This window comes from Cetorhinus maximus, chromosome 8 (genome assembly GCF_964194155.1).
Source record: "Cetorhinus maximus chromosome 8, sCetMax3.hap1.1, whole genome shotgun sequence".
Classification (NCBI taxonomy): Eukaryota; Metazoa; Chordata; class Chondrichthyes; order Lamniformes; family Cetorhinidae; genus Cetorhinus; species Cetorhinus maximus.
In genome coordinates, this window is record NC_135886.1 from 30126672 (window position 1) to 30153265 (window position 26594).

Consider the following 26594-nt stretch of genomic DNA (forward strand, 5'->3'; position numbering starts at 1 on the left):
CACTCAAACTAGTGTATAATTTGCTCCAGTTAAAGGGAACCATATAAGATAAAGGGTTAAATATGCATACCAATTTCTACATCTGTGCATGTCCAAAGGTCACATTCCGATTCAAGGGTCATCTAAGTTCATCAATTTGTAGCTCCATGTTGTTCAGGCATGCAGCTAACCATCTTGATGTTTTGTTTTCATTTCAAAACTCTCTTTTCACTTTAAAATCCCTCCACAACCTGCCTTGGTGATCTAATCCAGGTATGCCTCTGCATGCATCCTTGGCTTCTTTGACAGCAGATTGCTCCTTATTCTCCAGTCCAACTTCGATGAATGTTCTCTCGGCACTATGCCCCATCTCTCCAGAACTTCCTCCGTAGATCCATCGGCAGCTACTTTAAAAAGCCTCCTAAAAAAAACCTTTTCTTTCACCTATGCCTACTTTACTACCTCAGCTTTTTCTACCTAAAGTTTTTACCTTGTTTTAACTATCCTTTTGTCATGTCCGACGCCTGAGATATATATACACACCAAACTTTGTATTATAAAGCAGCTTCACGAATGCTAACGTGGGTGAAGTGGAAAGGTCTCTCTGCTTTCAAACATTTGACCTTATTTATTTGCACAAGCATTTGGTGCCACTTCACTTTTCCTTGGAAGATCAATTAAAACAAGTTCCTCCAATGCAGAATTTGTGTGAAAATATTGATAAACCGACTCATCTAAATATTGATAATTTCCCACCCGACGCCCTCCCTCCTGATAAATGGACGCGCCACCAAACTCGCCACGGGGAGGGCACAAGATTCTGCCAGAGATGTCGTGCATTTATCATTTTGTTCTTTATTCAACAGAGGCACATGCCGCACTGGGTCAAAGAATGTCCACAAAACCAATGGTACATGTCGGAAGAATCGGAAGTTGCAAGCCAATTTTAAAGACTTCTGCAAGTCAAACTTCCTGATGATCTAAATGAGCTGACTTATCTATAACAATAACTGGAGCAATCATGCTCCTTGGTGAAGAAATTTAGGCATGCAGCAAGATTTATCCAAACTTGCAATGCCTACACACTACCATTACCAGAGATATGAATTTTACTTTGGGTTTCTGGAATAAAACTGAGGATGACAACTGAGATATACTCTAAATATTAATATTCATTTTTTTAAAAATGGGATTTTTTTCCCCATCCGCTGGACTGTTTATGTTAATCCTTCTGTACTCATGGTGTCAACTGTACTGTACAGAACTCTGGTATATTCAGCAGGTGAAGGGTGGCACCTATTGGCCATCTACACACATTTTGCAATTCAGACTCAGTTCTTACTGATGCTTCTTAACAATTATTTATATTTCCTTTTTTATCTTATTTACTAAAGTATAAAACCTACTCAATGACATAGTATTTTCATAAAATTACTATTCTTATTAAGGATAAAGAGCCAAATATATTAAGTGATATGTTTTACAGAGAGCAATACACATCAGTTTAACAATAGTAAACTAACCAATAAAACATTATCAACAGACCTACAATGCTGGACCTGCATATATTATTATAAATGGATGTACTGATTCAGAAATAATATTCCATCCAAGAGCCTGAGTCTTTTGCATTGGATTAAGCTATCGCCAAAGAGTGCATATTTTTGATTGAGACCTGCCATAAAACCCACAATAGATATTCAGTCTTCCTGCAACCCAGACCTTTTCACTATTCTTGATGAACGCTGTTCTTGTTGTGAAGTTAAGGGACAGATTGATTGTCCCATTATGTGGATATTAATGAAAAGTAAAAGTAAACCAAAATGGGACAGTCAAGTGCCACAGTGCTTCATAGTGAGATAATCAAAAAATGGGCAACATGTCAAAGATGGAAATATTAGGAGGGTGTCCAAAACTTTATCAAATAAGTGGGTTTTAAGGAGAATTTGACGCAGGAGAGAAATGGAGATGTAGAAAGGTTAGGAGGGAATTCCAGAGTATTATGCCTAGATGGTTGAAGGCACGGCTACTCATGGTGAGGTCAATGAGTTGTGGGTGGGTGGGGGTTGGGATTGGAAAAATACAGAGGAATGGAGAGTTCGGGGAAGGTTGTTGATATGGATGGAGGAGGGCACAGAGATAGGGAGGGATGATGTCATTGAGGGATTTAAACAAGCAGATGAGAATTTTATAATTGATGACAGGGAAAATGACATGTTTTGCCGTAATTTCACAATGTTTTCCACAATTATGAAGAAGTGGACTAGATGCCAAAAAAAACATTGGCCTGGATTTAGCTTTGGTGGTGGCAGTAAGTGGCAATAGATGAATTGCTACTTTGGAGAGCCAGGGCAGATACAATGGGCCGAATGGCCACCTTTGGTGGTGTAACTATTCTGCGAACCTGTGAGTTTTTATGAGTTCCCATTACTGTTTGCAGCTAACAAATTAGATTATGTCATTGTCTGCAGGGTGACATTTCTGGCTACTTTTGCTCTTACTGAAGGACGAATGGAAAATTCATTTCAGTGGTAAATGGGGCCCTAATAGTAACAGCTGAAATATTTTTTGTACTGTCTGCTTGGAACACATGGCTAGAATTTTCACTTCAAACAGAATTCCAGCCGAGAAGATTTTCATTGTGCATTTGATTTTCTCACCTCGCACTTTCTCTCCTGAAGTGAAAACTCTTGCTGGAGTATGGCATCACAGGCCACTTCAGTCCCTTCAGGCACAGCATCAAAATGACTGCTCTTCATATGTTAATGGGGTATTTACAATCGCTGCTGGTCCTATCCCATCTTCACACAATGTCTACTCTCCAGCAGATCCCACCAGTGGTCAGGAGCAGGAACGCTGCCCATTTTCCCCCAGCTTGAAGATACCAAGACCATTTGTGGTGTGCTAGCTGAGACCAATTAAATCAGCATCGCACCTGATACTTCCTTATATGTATAGTTCTGTTCTGTTCCATATAACATAGCCAGCTATTGCGGAATCCTTTTCTTAAAAAGGGAAAATTAATGATTGGCTGACAAAGATGGCCTTCTTTACACAACTGCTTAAAGAAATAAAATCAGAAGAGATACCAATAGTTCCACTGTCTTCCCCCAATCTGTATCCAATTTTATCCATTGATACTAGAGAGACTGGATAGGCTAGGGTTGTCTTCCTTAGAGCAGAGAAGGCTGAGGGGGGACCTGATTGAGATATACAAAATTATGAGGGGCATAGATAGGGTCGATAGGACGAAACTTTTCCCCTTAGCGGATGTGTCAATAACCATGGGGCAGGAGGTTTAGAGGGGATTTGAGGAAATTTTCTTTCACCCAGAGGGTGGTTGGAACCTGGAACAGACTGCCTGAGGGGGTGGTAGTGTTAGGAACCCTCACAACATTTAAGAAGTATTTAGATGAGCACTTGAAACACCATAGCATAAAGGGCTATGGGCCAAGTGCTGGAACATGGGATTAGAATAGATAGGTGCTTGATGGCCGGCACGGGCACGATGGGCCGAAGGGCATGTTTCTGTCCTGCATAACTCTATGATTCTCTGATCACGTTTTGAGTAACATCACAAGACAAGTTTACCAGATCCTTTAAACTGCGAGCTGTCTCAATTGTGGTCAAGACAATTTTCCTGAAATAACTGACAGGAAACACTTATTTAAATATTTTCTTACCAGTTTGAGCCCCAAATGGATTAAACAGATGTTTATAAATCTACTGAAATTCTTCTTTGGGCGAGATTTGAGATTTTAAGCATTAATAAGTTATGCTTTCTCACAATACTATGCAAATGCTGCTGAGACTCAGGCTCCAGTAAGAAGAAGTGTTTTACATCAATGTATAAATGTCATTTTTAATTATCTTTTGTGAATTAATTTTTAATAATGTACTGTACATGCAGCATTAAATATTTCAAATTTATCTTAAATGTTAACAAAGTAAGAGCTGCATTGTTTTTGTACAAAAATATTTTAAAATGTGGAAATTATTTCTTAATGCAGTGTGGTTCAGCTGGCTACAATAAATATGTTTTTGTTAAAATACAAGCAAACTTGTCATGGCAACACTCTCTGATGAATTCTTATAACATCATTATACCTCATCCTTTTCAGTAGGGGAATACTAGTCATTTACATCCAAATAAGTACAGGTCAACTTTCCAGTATGGTTTCTAGATCTGGTGTTGTTATATAGCGCATTTTAATAAATGACAGTTCAGCAAAGCTCATCACCAGATTTGATTTTATGATAGTTATACATAATTAATTCTGTCTTGCACACTGAAGACTGTTACTTGTAAGGCTAAGGAGCAGAGTCCCAGAAAAATGAGGCTAGAAGCCAGGAAGCATCTCTCCATGAAGTTCCACAGAACAACAAAATTGGGAATGCATGATTTCGAGGTCACCTTATGACATTGGTTGGGATGTAGAAGGCAGAGGGTGGGAGTAAAGAGGACAGTCTCTGATTGGTGGAATGTGATAACTGGTGTTGAAGGATCTGTCCTGCAACCTCAGTTTTTCATAATAATGACCTGGATGAAGGAATACCCGGTTGAAAATCTAGGTTTACAGATGACAATAAATCAGAAAGCACAGTAGGTTGTGTAGATGGGAGCAGAAAGTTACAAAAGGACGTAGGTGGATGAAGTATGTGAGCAAAACTACGATAGATGGAATTCAATGTTAGGAAGAATAAGATCATGCACTTTGGATGGGAGAAAGACAAATCAAAATACTTCCTTAATAATGAGAGATTAGAAGCTGTAGAGGAGCAAAGGAATTTAGGTGTCCATGCACAAAAATCATTAAAAGCTAGTGCACACCTAAAAGGTAACCAAAAAAGGCTAATGGAATGTTGGTCATTACCTCAAAAGGTTTGTAATACAAACATGAGAATGTAGTGTACAGGGTCTTGGTCAGATCCCATCTGGAACACTACATTCAATTCGGGCACTGAACATTAGGACAGGGTTTTTCCAATGCTGGGGTTTCCCATCCCACCAAGGAAAAAGTCAGTGGGGGGCTCATTCCTGCCAATCAGGGCTGCCCCACAGCCATTTAATGGAATCTGATTGGTTGGCCGCTCTGGAGTCACAGAAGCACCATTGGGAGTCAACATGCTAAAACCAAAATGCAGGTAAGTGCTGGTGGGGCGGTCATGTTGGGGATGGGAGGGGAGACCCAGGGGGTTGAGGGAGGTGGGGTCATGATTTGAAGGGCAGGTGGGGTGGGAGCAGCCAGAACCTTGGGGTGCGGCTGCCCGACTGGAAGGGCAGCCAGAACTGCAGGCGCTGTCACCCACTCTTCCGCTTGAAGCCCAAGGCCCAAGCAGACTAACCTGATGGATTGATCCTCACCATATTGGCTTTTAAGGGGCTATATTGCATAGATTCACCTGAATTGCACCTGAGCTTAAAGGGTAAATTATGAGGAAGTTTTGCATAAATCTGGTTTATATTCCATTGAGATTTAGACGGTTGAGTGGTGATCTAATCAAGGCATTTAAAATGATAAGGGGTTTCCACCTGCTGAGCAACCTTCAGAGGCAGTAGAAATGGTAGCCAGCCCTTTTGCTCCTCTTGGCTGAGTGTGGACCCTGGGTTGCACATGTACAGACACCAAAGATGCTCTCCACTCGCTGCCCAGAGAAACCTGGGACAAATGGCATCCCAGGAAGGCATTGGACAGGACACAGGGCAGCAAGGAAAATTATGGGATGATCCCATAAAGTACCAAATGGTTGGTCACCATGGATTTGATTAGGTAGATACAGATACTATTTCTTCTGGTGGGGAATTCTGAGAATGGAGGCATAGGGCAGAATCGTCCCAGAATTGCACTAAGTGCGGTAGCAGGCATGAAAAAAGTCATTTGACCCGCCAGCCGCAATGGCTGCTTTTCGCGCCATATCGTTCCATTCCCACCGCGTCCTGCCTCATTAATAATGCATTCACGGGAAACTCGGCGGATTGCTGGCCTCTGATTTGCCCACCCTTCTGCCACCTCAGGCCTTCAATAATCCGGGTGCCACACATAAAGGGTGCCCCTGCAGAGAGCTAGTGCTCTCAAGGGATCGAAAGGTGCTGGAAAGTCATGGCTGCCAAAGGGACGAAACATGCTGCCCCCAGATTTAGCTGTGCCTCCCTCAGGCACCTAATGGATGCAGTGGAGGCCCGCCATGAACTCCTCAACACCCGCTCTAGGTGAAGACCAGCAAGCAAGGTCACCAATACAGCATGGGAGGCGGTGGCAGTGGTGGTCAGCGCCAACACTCTGCAAAAGAGGACAGACCACCCATTGCTGCAAGAGGATGAATGATCTCCTCTGTTCCTCTCATCATTCTCAACTCACACACTCAGAAACCCATTATACATCCACAGAGATCTCACTCAGTGCCGGCTCAAGGGACATCACCATTCACTCTCTCATACGCACTTTCATCTGCCCTGCGGATTGTTTCCTCATCCTGTCCATGGCACCACTCACCACCCACACGTGCCAGACATCCTTCTCATCTGGCCTGGCAGGCATCCTGCTTACTCTCTCTCTATATGTATTTGTGCAGGACAAGCTGGCACACAACAAAAGAGACAAGTCACAAACTGTTGGAGGAATGCCTGACATCAAGGTCCTCATGAACTTCAAAAGCAGAGCCCTTCAGCTGGATGGCGAGGATCTGGACCGTTCCTGTGCTGACGGTGAGGTTGGCAGTGCTCAACCAAGCGAGGAGCCAGCAGTGCAACATCCATCAGACAACCATCCTGTGAGTCAGTTCCCCTGTTCCGCAGTCCCCCGTCATGCACTAATTATCTCTGCTTGCTTTCACAGGCACATCTGGGGAGCAGCCGAGGCCGTCCATGAGCCAGGTTCTCGACTCAAGCCCCAAAGACACCACGGAAGAAGAATCTGATGACAACCTAATTAAGACCCGTCACAGCGCTCACCCACACCCTCCACCAGCGCAGAGATACACACCTCAGTGGGACCTAGTTCTAGAGTAGCCTCAGGGCCTCAGTTTGGTGAGCACATCGCACTGTCTGATCCATAGCAGGCGGTGGCAGTGGCTTCCCAGGTTCCCAGCACTCGGGGTACTGCTAGAAGCCAGAAATCTGTTAAGTCCGAGTCAGATGATAAGCCTCTGGTCCCGGTCATACTCAGTTGCTGAAGCTGCAAAGACAAGCTTGGGAACATCAGGAAGGGATGTCCATTGCACTCCTCAGATTGCCTGGCACAATGCAGAAGCCCGTCCACCTTCAGGCTGAGGTGATAGCGCCGGCATTGCAAGCACCAAGATCAACACTGGTGGGATGGTGGCCGCCATGGAGACTTTGATCCAGTACATTGGTCCTGCACTGCTGCGTGGGCTGAACTCCATCGCTGTTAGTTGGCCTCCAACAGTGTCAACGTGAGTGGTGTGTGGGGCAGCTCGATCTCACTCCAGCTACCCCTTCTCCTCAAGGAGTCAGCCAGGAGCCCTCGGATACCCTAGGGAGGGGGACCAGCAGATGCACATTCTGGGACCATCAATCCAGGTGACTCCAGGAGTGTCCGACCCATTTGAATCCATTCTTCCTGTGAGCTGAGCAGCTCCAGCTCCACAGGCCGAGGGGGGTGCCAATGCTCACAGAAGGGTCCTGAAAGAAGGCTGAGGTGATAGCGTCAGCATTGCAATGCACTGAGGTCAACACTGGTGGGATGGTGGCAGCCATGGAGACTTTGGTCCAGGCCATTGGTCTTGCACTGCTGCAGGGGCTGAACTCCATTGCTGATGCCATAGTTGGCCTCATGTGCATGGAGGCTTGTGAGATCCCACATGGGTCACCTGTGGAGCCCTGGAAGGAGCCACTGATGTAAAAATGGAGCGCAACGGTCACTTTCATGGCCACTATCCGTGGATGCCCTACATGTCCCCGTGGTGCCAAATCCTGCATCAGGTGGCATATGTGACTGACCAGTTCCCTACACATGCGCAGTCTTCGGCGACACTGGTTCTCAGTCATCTACAGGAATGATGTACCATCTATAGATCCTGGGTCTTGCGAGGCACCTACGAGCGACGGCTCACTGTGGATCTTCAGCTACATGTGCAGCAGGTCCTGCCACACTTTCATCCTGAGGGAAATGATCCTCCCCTTACCAAGCCAGGCACCTCCACGGCACTCTTCTCCTTCTCTGGTTTCTGTAAGCCATGAGGCATCCCACTAAATCACCAGGCTTCATGATCCTGATGTTGTCCTCCTGCAGCATCAAAGAGAGAGACGCATAAGTTAGCATATGTGTCCCAAGAACCTCTCTTGGTTAAGTCTGAAGGCCCCTTCACGCATGCAGAAGAGTGCTGGCCACCACTTGGATGCCAGTGTGCAGTGCGCTCATTAGTTGTCCGAAACCCCACCCACCTCCACCCCACTCCACTTGACTGATTGGTGACAGCTTCAGCCACTGGACTGCATGCTGTGCTCTCAGCTCAGGCACAGGCATTCTCCTAACCTGCATTGCAATTCTGCATTGTTAGCTTGAACCATAATGGATACTGGCCCATACCTTAATAAAGACATTGCAAGGGGCTCTGAGCACCTCCGCCAGTGACTGCGTCATGGCCACCTTTCGCAAGGGGATTCTACAACTTGCCCAGACAGCCAATTGCTCTGCTGCCCCCTAAAATGCACATTAATTTGCAGACTGCGCCTGAGGGGTGAAAAGTTCTGGAAATTTGGTGGCGCTTTCATGTTTTTGCATTGCTTGACTGGGCAGGAAAGATTCAGAGGCCCGACTCCAAGCATGCCAATGGAGATGCAGCTGAACAGCCTCAGCTGTGGGAGAATGATCACTTTTGACTGGCTTTTCCAAGTGCGTGGCCACTTCTCTCACCCTCCTCTCCCCCCACCCCCCACCCCCGGCATGTGTTTGTGTACTTCCTTCAGTCTGTGCTGCCTTGCCGCCCATCCTTCCCTCCCTGGCATGACCCGCACTGCAGCCCTTGCCCGGTACCACACCGAAGGCCAGCTGGGAAAAGCCTGTGCCCCCCGCCAATGCGCGGCTCCTCTTCCTTCTTGGATGTCCTACGGGTGATGCTTGCAGGTACCTCGCAAGGTTACATGCACTTACCTCCAAGCTCCTTCGAAGTTCAGGTCGCCAGGTGCACGCCCTTTAAAGGCAGTCATAAATCATGCTGTTCTGAAGTCACGCCGACGGGGACAGTAAATTTGACTTGGGGGAATGATTCTGGTGAGCAGGGCTTATCCTGAGATGTTAAAGTATTGAAATTAGGTTCCCACAATGCAGCAGTGGGAAACGCGGCCCACCATTGACGGGTGGAGCGGAAAATCGCAAACTGGTTTCACAGCGGCATAAAACCGAATTTTGGCCTTCTTGCCATATTGTTTCCCCGCCCCCACTGCCCCGCCCACCACAGTAACACTGGGACCGGAAAATTCCAGCCATAATCTTAAAATTAGACAAAAAATAAATAAAAATACCTGGAAAAACTCAGCAGGTTGAAGAGTCATACAGACTCGAAACGTTAACTGTATCCCTCTCCGCAGATGCTGTCAGACCTGCTGAGTTTTTCCAGGTATTTTTATTTTTTTTTGTTTTGGATTTCCAGCATCCGCAGTTTTTTTGCTTTTATCTTAAAATTAGAGCTGGGCCATTTAGGAGTTGAATCGGAATCACTCTTTCCACGCAAGATAGTTAAAACCTGAAACTTCCCCCTACAAAAAGGCTGTGCAGGCTGGGGTAATTTAAAATTTTCAAGACCAAGATTGATAGGATTTTGTTAGGTCAGGGAGCAAGAGAAATGGAGCAAAAACAGGGAAATGGAGTTGTGGTACATGATCCTTGATGTAATTAAGTGGCAGGATCAGGCTTGAAAAGCTGAACGGCCGACTTCAGTTCCTATATTTTCATCTCATTTGCCTTCTTGCATTGGGCCCAAGCCTACCACCAGTCGAATTCCAGGCCCACACTCACTCCTCCTCGCCAGAGTTCCTGCGACAAATAGAGGTTGGAGTTCTGGCAAAATGAATCTCCAACCTTTCTCTTGACGTTTGCAGCTAGGCATATCGGAAGATAAAAATGGTTTTTATTTTAGTTCCCGGGCGGAATTGTCCCAGATTTGTTCCTGGCCGCTACCTACTCTGTCACTCCAAATGACGTCACAAGGTAGCGGGCGGGAAAAAGGACGTTTTACCTGCTTTTTGCGCCATATCGGCCCATACCTGCCTCGTTAATTATGCAGCCACAGGAAACATGCACTCTTGCTGGCAGGCAGCCTCCAATTTTTCCACCATCTACCTTGCTGCTTCCTAATGCAGGCGCCATATTTAAACTGCAGCCGCACACACATTTCTCAACGCTTGCAGCCCAGGACTGGGCCCGTGAAGACATGGATCCAAAGCCAAGGGGAGTGCCTTTTCATCCCTGGAACACCTTCTGGATGCAGTGGAGGCCCGCTGCAATGTCCCCTACCCCAGCTCTGGCCACAGGAGGCCCATCAGTCTCACCACTCTGGCTTGGGAGGTGGTGGCAGAGGTGGTCAGTACCAATGCTGCAAATAAGAGGTCAGCCTTCCAGTGCATAAAATAGATGAATGATCTCATCTGTGCCACCAGGGCAAGGCAATCATCTCATCACTCTAAACTCACCCACTCACAAGCCCAACACACATTCACCGGCATCTCACTCACTGCCAGCTCAAGGGACATCACCACTCACTCTCTCACACACACCCTCACATCTCCATCTGGCCTCATCTCCTCCGGTGACTGCCTCCTCAGCCCTCACCATCTTGAGGGCACTTGCACAGGTCAACATGTGCCCCCACACAAGTCCTGTGATACCCCCAGTACAACCATCGCCCTGCAGCCTCTTCCCTTGCCTGAGGCCACTTCAACCCTTCTCCAAGCAAGCCCTGGCACTGCAGCTGTTGCGGCTGGTCTGGAAGGTAGTGACCTGCCCGGAAGCCCCCCTAAAGGTGATGCGGTGCTGCCTGCGAAACCTGCTGCTGATGACTGCGATTCCTGCCCAAAATAAGGTGGGCAAACAAACCTCGAAGTCCCGAGCGAAATGCAGCTCACCAGGTGCATGTCGCTTGTGTACAGTTGTGAAACACGTTGGCATGAATGCCCGGATGATCCAGCGCAGGGGGATGATTCCAGCGAGCAGGGTTAATAATGAGATACCAAAGCATTGAAGTTAGGTTCCAGAAATATGGCGGCGGGAAATGCTGCACGCCATTGATGGGTGGAGCATATGATTGCAAACTGGTTTGTCCATGTATGTACCCCCCACCTCCCCCATGCTTCTGACACTTGAACAACCTACAGCAGACACTTCAAAGTGCTGGAGAAGTACCAACCACAATGCCTCCGCAAGATCCTCCAACTCTGGTGGCAATAAAGGTGGTCCAACAGCAGTGTCCCCTCCCAAGCCAACTTACCCAGCATCAAGGCACTAATCACTCAAAACCAGCTCCGTTGGGCAGGACATGTCATTCGTATGCCATACACCATCGAAAACAATTGTTTTACTCTGAACACAGTCGCGGCAGGAAACTTCCAGAAGGGGACCAGAAGCGCTTTAGGGATGTCTTCAAAACATCCCTGAAGAGGCCAAACATCCCCTCCGATTCATGGGAGACCCTGGCTTGTGACCAATGAAAATGGAGAAGGCTCATGTGGGAAGGTACCAAACTCATTGAGAGACTTTGTCGGGAATGTGCAGAGGCAAAGTCAAGGCATTGGAGAGAGCACACAAACATCCAAACAAACCACCACCCAACTCTTCAAGTGCCACCTGCCCCACATGTGGCAGAGGCTGCAGATCACACATTGGACTTATCAGCCATCTCAGAGCCCATTGAACCAGACTGGAAACAAGTCATCCTTGATCCTGAGGGACTGCCTAAGAAGAAGAAGCTCCTGGACACAATGAGGTAGATTTTCTCTTTTGGAAAATTTGGATGCAAATTTCACCCAAAATTGTGCTAGATTTGAAAAGATTTATCTCAAAGTTTGGTTCAAACTCATTCATGTATCACTGAATGTAAAAATCTGCAATGAACCAGAAAAATCAGGCAACATTTTAAAATGTAATTTTAGAAAAAAAAAAGTTTTATTTTAAAAGCTATTTCATTGATACATTTATAAAAGTTAATGGTTTAATTAATACAGCTGAATGGGTTAAACACAAAAAAAAACACTTAAAATCAGAGTTTCTAGTCCACCACTCATTTAAGTGACAGTCATTCACTGGTTCATTCCTCAGGACAATGCCTTGACCAATCAGAGTTAAGCTGCCTGGTTTAAATTGCAAAAATGCTTGGCAGTTAACTGTCAGTCACCATCAACTGGTGCATTCTCCATGACAATGCCTCTACCAAGCAGAGTCTACTTGCCAACCAATCAGCACTCTCTTCTCATATAGTATAAATTGTTGTTCCCTTTATATTTGGTATTCTTGCGAATTGTTCTGATGAGTGCAAGATGGAAAGCTTTAACAAAAAAGTCTCTTTTTCAGCAATACTCAAATTTTGTACTACCAAAAGACTAAAATATATATTCAAAAGCTTTTAAAATATGTCAATTAGTGACCTTTCACTTTAAAAAGTTAATTGTTTTTGTAGCTCCTTGAAGACCCGCAAACAAACACAACTAGTGGAAACTCGTAATGTTGATTAATGTGGCCAGTTTTGTAGGCAAAGTGTGATTTTTTAAAAATTCACACAAATGATCAGAGAAACTCGATTTATGCTGAATGTATTTTGCACTTAGAAATGTATAACTTTTGCTGCTTTCATCAAAATCCACAAATCTGAATGGAAACTGTTTTACTGTGTGTTAGCAGCTGTTGATGCCCCTTTCTGATGGCACTAACCTTCAGTCCTTTTGAGCTAGTGGAAACCATTGTTTGAAGACTGAAGAGTCCAGAGCTTTTTCTTACAATATTACAGAATCAGAATCAGAATCACAGAATCACAGTGCAGAAAAGGCCCTTTGGCCCATCGAGTCTGCACTGACACGTGAGAAACACCTAACCTACCTACCTAATCCCATTTACCAGCACTTGGCCCATAGCCTTGAATGTTATGACGTGCCAAGTGCTCATCCAGGTACTTTTTAAAGGATGTGAGGCAACCCGCCTCCACCACCCTCCCAGGCAGTGCATTCCAGACCGTCACCACCCTCTGGGTAAAAAAGATTTTCCTCACATCCCCCCTAAACCCCCTGCCCCTCACCTTGAACTTATGTCCCCTTGTGACTGACCCTTCAACTGAAGGGAACAACTGCTCCCTATCCACCCTGTCCATGCCCCTCATAATCTTGTACACCTCAATCAGGTCGCGCCTCAATCTTCTCTGCTCCAACGAAAACAACCCAAATCTATCCAGCCTCTCTTCATAACTTAAATGTTTCATCCCAGGCAACATCCTGGTGAATCTCCTCTGCACCCCCTCCAGTGCAATCACATCCTTCCTATAATGTGGCGACCAGAACTGCACACAGTACTCCAGCTGTGGCCTCACTAAGGTTCTATACAACTCCAACATGACCTCCCTACTTGTGTAATCTATGCCTCGATTGATAAAGGCAAGTGTCCCATATGCCTTTTTCACCATCCCACTAACCTGTCCCTCTGCCTTCAGAGATCTATGGACATACACACCAAGGTCCCTTTGTTCCTCAGAACTTCCTAGTGTCATGCCGTTCATTGAATACTTCCTTGTCAAATTACTCCTTCCGAAGTGTATCACCTCACACTTTTCAGAGTTAAATTCCATCCCCCACTTATCTGCCCATTTGACCATCCCGTCTAAATCTTCCTGTCGCCCAAGACACTCAACCTCACTGTTAACTACCCGGCCAATCTTTGTGTCATTCGCAAACTTACTAATCCTACCCCCCACAAAGTCTATGTCATTTATATAAATGACAAATAATAGGGGACTGAGCACAGATCCCTGTGGCACGCCACTGAACACTGGCTTCCAGTCACTAAAGCATCCTTCTATCATTACCCTCTGCCTCCTACAACTAAGCCAATTTTGAATCCACCTTATCAAATTACCCTGTATCCCATGTGCATTTGCCTTCTTTATAAGTCTCCCATGTGAGACCTTGTCAAAGGCTTTGCTCAAATTGATATAAACTACATCAACTTCACTACCCTCATCTAAACACCTAGTCACCTCCTCAAAAAATTCAATCAAATTTGTTAGGCATGACCTCCCTCTGACAAAGCCATGCTGACTATCCCTGACCAAATCTTGCCTCTCCAAGTGGAGATAGATACTCTCCTTCAGAACTTTCTCCAATAGTTTCCCTACCACTGACATGAGACTCACTGGCCTGTAGTTCCCTGGCTTACCTCTATAACCCTTCTTAAATAGTGGAACCACATTAGCTGATCTCCAGTCCTCTGGCACCTCCCCCGTGGCCAGAGAGGAATTAAAAATTTGGGTCAGAGCCCCTGCGATCTCTTCCCTTGCCTCCCTCAGCATTCTGGGACACTAATCATCTGGATCTGGAGATTTGTCTACTTTTAAGCCTGCCAACACCTCCAATACCTTGTCACTCCCTATATCAATTTGCTTAAGAACCTCGCAGCCTCTTTCCCCGAGTTCGATACCTTCATCCTCATTCTCTTGGGTGAAGACGGACGTGAAGTATTCATTCAACACTCTAGCGATCTCCCCTGGCTCCACCCATAGATTGCCCCCTTGGTCCCTTATGGGCCCTACTCTTTCCCTGGTTATCCTCTTCCCATTGATATACTAACAGAATATCTTGGGATTTTCCCTACTTTTACCAGCCAGAGCTTTCTCATATCCCCTCTTTGCTCTTCCAATTGCTTTCTTAAGCTCCACCCTGCACTTTCTGTACTCCACTAATGCCTCTGCTGATTTGCTTCCCTTGTACCTGCTTTTCCCCCCATTGTTAACTCTTTATCGAATACAAAAGGAAGGGAATTATGCTATAAATGTATAAATCACTAGTATGATCTCAGCTGGAGTATTGTGCCCAATTCTGGGCATCACACTTTATTAAGAATGTCAAGGTCTTGGGGAGGGTTTGGAGGAGATTTATTAGAATGATACCAGGGATGAGGGTCTTAAGTTTCGTAGAAACTAGCAGTTGTTCTCCTTGCAGCAGGGAAGGACATAGTGAGATTTAATAAAGATGTTCAAAATTATGAAGGGCTTTGATAGAGTAAATCAGGAGAAACTGTTTCCACAGGTAGGCTGGTCAGTACCCAGAAAAAAGAGATTTAACTGAACAAAAAAAGGAGAAATGAGGAGAATTTATTTTACACAGCGCGTTGTTGTGACCTGGAATGCACTGATGGAGTGATTGGGTTTGGAACACAAGAGGATGAGGGGAGATTTAATTGAGTTAGTATATATAAAATTATAAGGGGCCCAGGCAGAATGGATAAGCTGGACCTATTTCCCTTATCAGTGATATTAATAACCAGGGGGCATGGATTTAAAGTAATTGGCAGGTTGATTAATAGGGAGATGAGGAGAATTCACTACCAGAAAGGCTGGAAGAGGCAGAGACCCTCATTGCCTTTAAAAAACATTTGGATATGCACTTCCAGTGCTGTAACCAACAAGGGTACAGGCCAAGCATTGAAAAGTGGGATTAGGCTAGATAGCTCAGACACAATGGACCAAATGGTCTCCTTCTGTGCCATAAATCCCTAAAATTCTATGAGTTTGGTTTTCTCTCTCATTCAGTATTCAGTCCTAAACAAAAACAGAATTACCTGGAAAAACTCAGCAGGTCTGGCAGCATCGGTGGAGAAGAAATCAGTTAACGTTTCGAGCCTTCATGGCCCTTCGGCAGAACTGGAGCATAGTTAGAAGAAGGGAGAAATATAAATTGGTTTAAGGTGGGTGGGGGGGGGGAGAGACACATTGAGGGTGTGGTGTGGTGATTGTGGAGATGAGCAGATAATCAAAAGATGTTTGATTGACTGCCACCTCTCTTCAAAAAAGTATTCAGTCCTGTCTGTTGAAATATGAAGTGTTCTCCCCTCTACATTATTCACTCTGCATCTCTTCTATGTTTCTCTCTTTTTCTATAGTCATTACTTCCCCTACTTTCTTTAGCTATTTCTCTTTCCTTTTTTTTCATCTTGCCCATTCACATCAAGAGACAGTAACCTGTGATCATTCGCAGGGACCTGAAACTAAAAAAAAGCAGCAAAACTAATGGGTTTGGGATTCATGGTTGGTTTGTTTTGAAAGCATTAAACTAAATGTTTTAAGCATCTGGGGTCTGTATTCTTCCAGCAAGAATATCAAATAATCTGGTAAAGTAGCTGTGTGCATAAATGCCTGTTGGCCTTAGTGTTTATTTGCAGTTAAACTGAACTATTCGGTGCCAAAGATCTTTTACCAGCAGCTTTTCACTGAACACACATCAGTATCAAACCATGAGAATGTGGTTTAGTGAATTCAAAGGGTAATTGATTGATGGCAGTACAGTGAAACTGAATATATAAGAATGCAGGGTTGCCTTCAGTGCTTCCACCCCTTTAAGGGATGAAAGCCCATCTCCAGGAGCTGCCGACCAATCGGTGGGCCGGCAGTTCTTCAATCCCAGCAGCGCCACCATAAATGAGCAGCCTCTACCACTGAGTGTATCTTTTAGAATCTTACAGAAATTGAACTGAATTTTAAGGGGCCTACAGGAGCAGGGTGAAGGGGTGTTGGGTTGGAAGGGCAGGAGAGCTGAAAAATCAGGAAGGACAGCAGGAGTTTGGCATGCCATTGCGTTCCTGCTACCATGGCATTCTGCCAGTGGCAGGGAAGATGGAGGAGGGCCCTCCTGTCCAAAGGCCACTTATGCCACTTAAGCAGCCATTAAGGTCCTCTTCTCATTGCCACTGGCATTTTACCAGCGGCAGAGGGGGTCTTCCACTGCTTGGGGAAATTGCGTGGTGAACCCTGCGGGCTCGGGATGGGGGCCCTCCTATTCAGGCACTCTGGTGGCATTGCCACCCCTTTGCCCTCATCAACCATCCGTCTTCCCCTCATCGGAACCTGCCTGACTGGCCGCAGCAACCCTGACCCCACTTGCCTTGTTCCAGGGGCAGTGTCCATGCTGCTTCTCTGGCTGGGTGCTCTCCCAACAGTGGCCACTGCTCCTGGTGGCGGTGCGGGGATTGAAGAACCGCCGGCCTACCAATTGGTCGGCAGCGCCTGGAGGTGGGCTTTCATCCCTTAATGTGGTGTAAGTGCTGAAGGCAGCTCACTAGTTGCTAGATTGCTACAGAATCCTGTTGGGGCTCCCATAAATGGCAGAGGCGGGGGTGCTCCTGGCTTTCCAGCCAGCCATCAGGGGCCACCACTACCCCAACAAAATCCAGCCCACAGTCTGCAAAACCAAATTGTTAGGAACCACCAAATAATGACTATACAGTAAGGTAGAGATAGAGGAGAGATACAAAGAGGACAAGTATAGAGGAAAGGTACTCCACAGTTCAACCAACAAACTGATATTAATTAGGTAATTCTTGGCTTCTTCTTTCATATGGATGGGTATAGAGTAACAACTATAATTTTACATCAAGGTGGTCAAGCCAGGATATTACAACAGGAACGGCGATGTGTTTTGTGTTAATACCTCCTTTGCACTTATGAGCTGGGCATTGAGTTGCTATGTGTTCCATGGTCAGTTCTGGGTGACCACAGTCGCACACTGGAGAGTTTTTAATTTCCTATTATGCATCAGATATCCACATTTGTCATGATTTATATAGATGCAGTTTAGGGATGTCCATGAGCTTGGTGGGAGGTCGAAACCAGGAAACCTTCTGTGTTGGGTCTTTCATGAGATGTTTTGTTCGTGACTTCTTGTGAGGACTATTCATTTTTCCAAGCTCCTTCGGGGTTGAAATCGCATTACCTGAGGTGGTATGCATGGGTCCAAAAGGGCTTTCATTACTTCAAGCGAAGGTGGGGGACGTTGGTGAGGTGCTGGTGGGTAGGGAGGCATTTATTTTCCTCGATTCGCTGAGCATCACTGTATCACGGAAGGTTGGTTGGGGGGTGGGCAGGGGCGATATGCGTGCCAGCACTGGTAGCTAAGGTTTTGGGATTGACTTGAGGTTCCAGTGATGCTTCTCATTGCAGCGTGCAGTTGACTTTAACCAGTGGAGTGTGACCACTTCTGGTCCATACTGATGCAGAATACTCAACTACGGAGTTCACGAGGGTCATCGCTGAAGTCCACAGGACTGGTGCTGAGGCTCCCCAACTGGTGTTTGCCAGTTTCTGGATCAAGTTGACTCTTGACTTTGTCTTGGTGGCTACCTTCTTCAGGTAGTCATGGAAAGTTAGCGTGCGGTCCAGCCAGGGCCAGCTCGAGGCCCAGCTATCCAAGCGGTTGCCAGGGGCGCAATGTACTGAGAGGTGCCAAAAAATGGAGAGAGTGAAAAAAAAATGAATAAAAAGAAATTCAATGAATAAATGGAAAATTGAATTATTTATGGTATTATAATCTTAATTAGTGTTATTTAACTTCGTATTAGCCAAGGTCTAAGCTTAAGGTCGCCTTAACCCATCATGTGACTTGGTGTCGGTGAGTGTGGGGAAGAGTGGGCTGTTCCTCGTGCACATCTTGTGCCCGTGAACAACTATTATCTACAATATTTATATAAGGTAAGAGGTATTCATATTTAGCTAATATTGTTGCTGGCTAAAACTAGTGGTATTAGTGTTGATGCAGGCCACGTGGTGAATAAGATACTTTTGCGATCTGTATTTTCTGATAAACCACCATTTTCCTCTTTACCATATAAGGGTTTCATTCTTGCAAATAGTAAATGCCTATCCTTTGTTGCCTGGTAAAATTGGCTTTAAAAATGCTCTGCTAAAACCTAAGAGATTTGCCAGGTAAAAATGAACTGACTGGTGCATGTCAAAAGTTGGAGGACAAGTTAAGGTATCAAGAAAGCAGTGATATTAATGGCTGCGACTCACTGAGTGAATTAGAAATTATAAATGCAATATTTCCCGAAGGTATAAAGTCCCCAATCCAAGCAGTTAGATCTATTAATACTACCAAGTTGCAAGATGTTATGCCAAATCTGTGGGTTGTATTAAGGATAAAGCTTACAATTCCAATAACTGTGGCCATGGGAGAAAGAAGCTTTAGTAAGCTGAATCTGATAAAGACATACATAAGGTTTTCCATGATGCAAGAAAAACCAAATTCTCTGGCAAATTTTGTCAATAGAAAATGACCCTGTCAGGAATGTGAATATGGAAAGTGCTATAAAAAAATTGCAGGTCTAAAGTCAAGGAAAAAAAAAGTTAGGATAATGTAAGGATTTGTGTCTTTTTTTGTATTTGATTTCGCTTTAGCTTTTCTTTTTCTCTTTTTTTACTTATTTGTACAGGGTAATGACTTAAGTTCCCTTCTTCCTTTCTTCTATTTTATTATAATGAAAACAATTCTTAAAATTGCAAAGGCCTTAAAGTTTGAATGTCTGTTACGTTTAATTTTTTTCATTTATCGGTAATAAATTCTTTATTGCTATATTTGTAGCTTTTTTGTCATTATGAAGCGATCATGAAAGTGGCAAAAAGTCTCCAGGACGCTAAAATTCAATTTGCCGGTGGCGATCACAAACCTCGAGCTGGGCCTGGTAATTCAGCTTCACTCCGAGGTAAGTCGGGCTGGGGTCATGTCGTGCAAGGTTGCCACAGCAGGTCACCTCCAGGGTGCATTTAGCATTCTTGTTATCAAGATGAAATGTGGTGACTGTTATTTTGTGGGGGTTTGATTTGAGCCTACTCAAGACACGGTGTTGAGGCCCCTGTTCAAAGTGGACTCGATGTCGTGGAAGATGGCTGCTTGCGTTGCTAGGGCAAGGTCATCCGCAAATGCAAATTTGCGCAACAGTGTTGGCGGAACGTCGCTCACGTAGATGTTGAACAGCGTCGGTGCCAGTACTGATCATTGCGGCAGTCTGTTGTTGGGGGATGGAGTTGAGCTGGCTTTGTCACCAAGTTGGACACGTAGCCATCTATTGCTCAGCATCACCCAAAGCAGGCACAGTGTTTTGGGGCAGGGTATGATCCTTGTGAGTTTCAGCATCGGCCCTTTTCATCCAGACCATGCCATAAGCCAGTGGCAAAGATTCTTGACAAAGGGGCTCAGTTGTATTAATATACTGGCTTTCAAAATGCCTGGATCAAATGAAGCAACAAAAGAAAATCTACAAATCTTCTAACCCCACAATGGATACTGACAACCACATAAATGGCTCACTGATCTTAAACTGGTCGTACATTTAAATATGGTCTATAATAAGTTAAAGATGTCCACAAAACCAGTCTCTGCCCCTTTTCCCTATCCTTTGGTGTCTGGATAATAAGGATCAAAGTTGGGGGAAATCAGCTTCTGTATTTTTGGGCACATTCCATAGAGTTTGGATAGAGAATTCATGTATTTATAGAGCTTCTAAAATATTAACCAGAATAATGCATAATTTCTTACTCATTTACTTGAGGATTTTAGCGCGTATTTAGGTATTTTAATAACTTCTAACTACCCATTGTATTCTTCTTCTGAACATGTACAAAGTTTACCCTCATAGTTTCCAGTTAAAAGGCTTTATTGGACCTGACAATCCTTGCAGCTTTCTCTCTTTAAAAAAAACTTGATTGTCTGTATCTTTCTGTTTTTTTATTTGGCTCTGTTCATGGCCAGAGGGAAGCAGTGGGCGTGAGGTCTTTCTCAGTTGCTGACAAAATGCTTATTATTGGCAGTCTGCCGGGAAACAGCATCAAGGCTTAACTCATGAGCATGTTAACTACTTACTGTTTCAATTATTTTTTTACAAAGTATGAATACGGTTCCCTTTAATACCCCAACGTTTAAAAGTAACTCATTTTTTCAAATCCCTTCTGTGGAAACATGGTCCAAAACTCTAGAAACATAACAGTCGTTTACTGTAGAAAATATTAAACTACATTTCATGAGTGATAAACAAACGATAGGGTTTAAGGACGAGGCACTTAAGCCATTAAAGGCTCAGAAACTGGAAAAAATGATCTAGGCTTCATCACAATAGGTATAAATATAAAAACATGGAACTGATGCAGCAATTGCACACAACAATAGTCTGATTGCATTTGGATTAATTCTATGACATTTCATAGTGATAAGCGATGCTGCCGAAATGATCCATCGGAATAATGGGATGAGGAGCTTCAACAACATATCTCCTTTCTCAGCAGTACAAAAGGTAAAAGTATATATATTTATTAGAAGTAAGTTAACTTGTTATTAACAGCATGAAAAACAGACTGGGACAATTGTAGGGTGGGATCAATTCCATTTAAACCATGACATTTGAAGTAGCTCAGTGCACAGGGAGTTTCTTGAGATCAATTAAAGTAGATTAAGGAGGAATCTTGATGACAGCAGTTGTGGTGCACATGCTTGGTTACTTTAAATGCTGCACAATAATTGCCCCTTTGATGCGAAACATTTCATGTAAGAACAAAATCAAGGAAGTAATGTTGAACTTGTAGAAGCCTCAGCTGGAATATTGCATTCAGGTTATGGGCGCTGCACTTTAGGGAGGATGAGAGGGCATTGGAGAGAGCGCAAGAATGATTCCAGAGATGAGGAACTTCAGTTATGAAGATAGATTGGAGAAGTTGGGACTGTTTCCCTTGCAGATAAGAAGGCTGATTGGAGTTTGATAGAGGTATTCAAAATCATGAAGGGGCTGGACAGAGTAGATAGGGAGAAACTGTTCCGACTCATGAAAGGGTCAAGAACGAGAGGGCACAAATTTAAAATAATCGGCAAAAGAAGCAAAAGCGATATGAGAAAAAAAAAACTTCATGCAGCAAGTGGTTAAGGGCTGCAATGCAGTGCCTGAGAGTGTGGCAGAGACAGGTTCAATTGAAGCATTCAAAAGGAATTTAGACTGTTATCTGGAAAAGAAGAAGGTGCAGGGTTATGGGAAAAAGGCAGGAGAATGGCACTAAGGGAATTTTCTTTTATTCATTCATGGGAAGTGGTTGCACGTTTATTGCCCATCCCTAATAGCCCTTGAGAAGGTGTTGGTAAGTTGCCTTATTGAACTGCTACAGTCCATGTGGTGTAGGCACACCCACAATAAGGGAATTCCAGGATTTTGACCCAGCGACAGTGAAGGAATGGTGGTGTAATTCCACGTCAGGGTGGTGTGTGGCTTGGAGGGGAACTTCTAGGTGGTGGTGTTCCTACTTGTCTGCTGTCCTTGTCCTTTTAGACAAGTTTGGAAGGTGCTGCCTAAGAAGGCTTGGTAAGTGCGTGCAGTGCATCTTGTAGGTGGTACACACCACTGCCAATGTGTGTCAGTGGTGGAGGTAGTGAATGTTTGTGAATGGGGTGCCAATCAAGTGGGCTGCTTTTTCCTGGATGTTGTTGAGCTTCTTGAGTGTTGTGGGAGCTGCACTCATCCAAGCAAGAGGAGGGCATTCCATCGCACTCCTGACTTGTGCCTTGTAGATGGCTGACAGGCTTTGGGGAGTCAGGAGATGAGTTATTCACTGCAGGATTCCTAGCCTTTGACCTGTTCTTGTAGCTACAGTATTTATACAGCTGGTCCAGTTCAGCTTCTGGTCAATGGTAAGCCCCCCCCAGAAGTTGGTATTGGGGGTTTCAGTGATGATAATGCTATTGATTGTCAAGGGGTTATGATTAGATTCTCTATTGTTGGAGATGGCCATTGCCTGGCACTTGTGTGGTGAGAATGTTATTTGCCATTTGTCAGCCCAAGCCTGGATATTGTCCAGGTCTTGTTGCATTTGGACATGGATTGCTTCAGTATCTGGGGAGTCGCGAATGGTGCTGAACATTGTGCAATCATCAGCGAACATCCCCACTTCTGACCTTATAATGGAAAGAAGGTCATTGATGAAGCAGCTGAAGATGTTTGGGTCTAGGACACTACCCTGAGGAACTCCTGCACTGATGTCCTGGAACTGAGACGATTGATGTCCAACAACCACAATCATCTTCCTTTGTGCTAGGTATGACTCCAACCAGTGGACAGTTTTCCCCCTGATTCCCATTGACTCCAGCTTTGCTAGGGCTCCTTGGTGCCACACTTGGTCATTGCTGCTTTGATGTCAAGGGCAGTCACTCTCATCACACCTCTTGAGTTCAGCTCTTCTGTTCATTTTTGAACCAAGGCTGTAATGAAGTCAGGAGCTGTGAACCTGCTGAAACCCAAACTAAGCATTACTGAGCAGGTTATTGCTAAACAACTGCCACTCGATAGCATTGTTGATGACCCTTTCCATCATTTCACTGATTGTTATACAATATTGTTGAAGCAATTTACTTAAACCTGGCACTAGGTGGTACTATTGAACATTTTATATATATATGGAGAATAAAGAAATGGTTAATTAAATTACTTCTCATTGATAGAAAATGAAACGGCTGAGTGACTACACAGTTCAATAATACTTCTAACCTTGTATATATTGAAATCCTTTCTAAAAAGATTAGAAGTTGTGTCTTAAAGCAAGGAGTTGACTTGCATGAATAAGATAATTCATCATTTGAGGAATAGATTTAGTGCAGGCTCAATTCAGTGTGTAAATCAAGTAGCTCTGGGCCACAATAACTGCAAATGGCAGTTTGACTAGTTCTACAGACTTAGGATAAAAAGAGCAAGATTCAGCTGTTCATCATTGAGTCTGTGTTGTCATTTTGTTGGCCAAGACAACTCTTTCTTTTTAGTCCAAATTGCCTATCTTTTCTCCCAATTTCTTAATGGTCTTAGTTCCCAATTAAGTATTCATTTCCTTTCAATTTACTTTTTATCTTTCATCTTGATTAATGTGTTCAACATTTTCACTTTTTTTCTGGATTCACTTTTTAACTGTCTTACATTTAACTCTTAAAATTGGGTTCCCTTGTTCTAGATTTCCGGACTACTTAAGGGCCATTTATAACAGTTCATACCATTACACAGAGCACCTCAATCAGTTAACCCTTTCACTTTATCATTGGCAAGGAATTTAACATAACTTTACCCACTCTCCCATCGTAGCTTGGTCCCATTATTTATGGAATCAGAATCACAGAATTGTTACAGTACAGGCGGAGGCTCATCATGTCTGCAGGAGAAATCCAACCCAGCCAATTACTGCCCCATCAGTCGACTCCCGCTTGTCAGTCCAAGCCTGGATATTGTCCAGGTCTTGTTGCATTTGGACATGGACTACTTCAGTATCTGCGTGAATGGTGCTGAACATTGTGTAATCATCAGCGAACATCCCCACTTCTGATGGAAGGAAGGTCATTGATGAAGCAGCTGAAGATGGTTGGGCCGAGGACACTATCCTGAGGAACTCCTGCAGTGATGTCCTGGAGCTGAGGTGATTGACCTCCAACAACCGCAATCATCTTTCTTTGTGCTAGGTATAACTCCAACCAGCAGAGAGTTAGGGAATTTGGACTAAAAAGAAAGAGTTGTCTTGGCCAACAAAATGACAACACAGACTCAATGATGAACAGCTGAATCTTGCTCCTTTTATCCTAAGTCTGTAGAACTAGTCAAACTGCCATTTGCAGTTGTTGTGGCCCAGAGCTACTTGATTTACACACTGAAATGAGCCTGCGTTAAATCTATTCCTCAAATGATGAATTATATTGCATTCAAGTCAACTCCTTGTTTTAAGACACAACTTCTAATCTTTTTAGAAAGGATTTCAATATATACAAGGTTAAATGCATTATTGAATTGTGTAGTCACTCAGCCATTGCATTTTCCATGGATGAGGAGTAATTCAATTAACCTTTACTTTTTTCCCCATATATAACGTTCAATGGCACCACCTAGTGCCAGTTTTAAGTAAATCGCTTCAACAATATTTCCTCTAATTCAAAAAACGCTGTGATACAGCCAATGCAAATGGTTGTACCAGTCTGCGCATGCGCACTTGTCCGCGCATGCACAGAAAACCAATGACATCATTTGCAGGACACAGTGCCAGCAAAAATCCAACTGTGATCTCTACCCCTGCAATCTTTAAAATGTTCTCTTTTATTTTACACACCGGGCACTTGAAATGTTCAAGCAATTTTGTTAAATGGTTCATTCATTTCAAAGTAAGCATTGGCTCTGCACTCTTCTGGGACTGAAGCTGAATGGATGCAATTTTAAGAGTTGTATTTTTTCCCTTTGCCATCAATACTGGGTAATTCTATGGGCTATTTGTGTCAGTAAATGACAATACAGTACTGAGCTTGCAGTTTAGTAAAACACGTACTTGTTCAGTTGGTGTTGAGCTATACTCTGTCGCTCGCAATGACGTCACGGAATAAGACTGTAGAACCATGCATGCACTGCATTGGCAGCAAACACAGCCTTCAAATAAAAGCAGAGAATGCTGGAAATACTCAGTGCGTCACATTAGCAGCATTTGTGATGAGAGAAAGACAGAGTTAACACATCAGTGTAATGAAAGTATAATAATTTTCACAACATTTTTCTGATTTATTATGAAGTAGGTTTATGGGTGTGATTATAGTTGGGTCTGTCTGTGTGATTTAATTACCTTTAGAGTCAAGTAGACTGCAAGCTTGAAATTATCAAAAGAAGCTAGGCATGGAAATGTGCTTGACATGCTAATTAATACACATGGATGCTGGCTTAGCATGTAAGGTGTGAAGGAGCTTTGCATTTTTAGATAAATGAAGGGGTTTTTGGATTTCAAAGGGATCTTAGTCTGTTTACACCTAATCAGATAAGCAAGGCTAAGGAGTATGTTTATTTTTCCCAAAGGTTACTGACAATATTGGTGACATGAAAGTTGTTTATGTTATGAGGAAGGTACAGTTTCAAGGACATATGGAACAATAGAATCTACATACTAAGGAGAGAGAAACATACATAAAGGAGAGTGAAAGGCTTTTTCGGAGAAGGCCATGTAAGATCTAACAGGAATGTGTGAAACAGCCTTCAAGAAGCCTCCGGCCATTTGTGCATAAGTCTTCTATGTAAAGTAACTGAAGTTGGAGACACCAATTTGGAAGTCCACTGTCAAGTGGGTATTGTGTTAACTTGCTGGTTCTGTTTTAAATCTAAAATCTATTTTGGACTGTTGCCTTAAAGGGGGTGTGTAACTGGGAGTCAGCTCAGTTAGGAATTTTAAGATTTGTTATAATAATAAGTAATTGTAGCCGTAGGTATGTGCTTGAAATCTTTTATTTTGTTAATACATATTTTAATTTAATTTTTTTAAATCTCTAAAGGTCTTGATGGACTTATCACTTCTGAATTCAGTGCACACATCTCGTAATAAATACAAATGATAAAACTGATAGCGTGACCAATTTTCTCTTGTGGATTTGGTCCACTGGGCACACATCATCTGCCACATCATAACAGTCAGCTTGATGAACTTTTGTCAGAACTGGACAAAGTTGGAGACGTAACAGGTTTTAAGCAAGTTCAGAAGCAGGGAAAGGAGAGAAAGAACATAAGGGAAGGCCTGTAAGAGTGTAAGAAGGCAGGAAAGATTAAATGAGGTGAAGACAACATTAACAGGAAAAGTAAAGAAACAAAAGCTGGGCCTCA

General features: G+C 43.9%; 2 protein-coding genes across 3 annotated transcripts in view; one reads left to right on the top strand and one right to left on the bottom strand.

Annotated features, from left to right (window-relative positions):
* Positions 1-4052, top strand: part of LOC144683530 (innate immunity activator protein-like) — a 66637-nt gene extending 62585 nt beyond the window's left edge. The window contains exon 10 of one of the 2 annotated variants that reach the window (XM_078546613.1): positions 846-4052. In XM_078546613.1, coding sequence (XP_078402739.1) covers positions 846-929 — 84 coding nt within the window. In that variant the 3' untranslated portion in view covers positions 930-4052. The remainder of the gene's footprint in view (positions 1-845) is intronic. The other variant, XM_078546614.1, reaches the window with a different exon arrangement.
* The window catches only part of LOC144683536 (peptidase inhibitor 16-like), a 697419-nt gene that overhangs the window by 397430 nt on the left and 273395 nt on the right, over positions 1-26594 (bottom strand). The window lies entirely within an intron of this gene.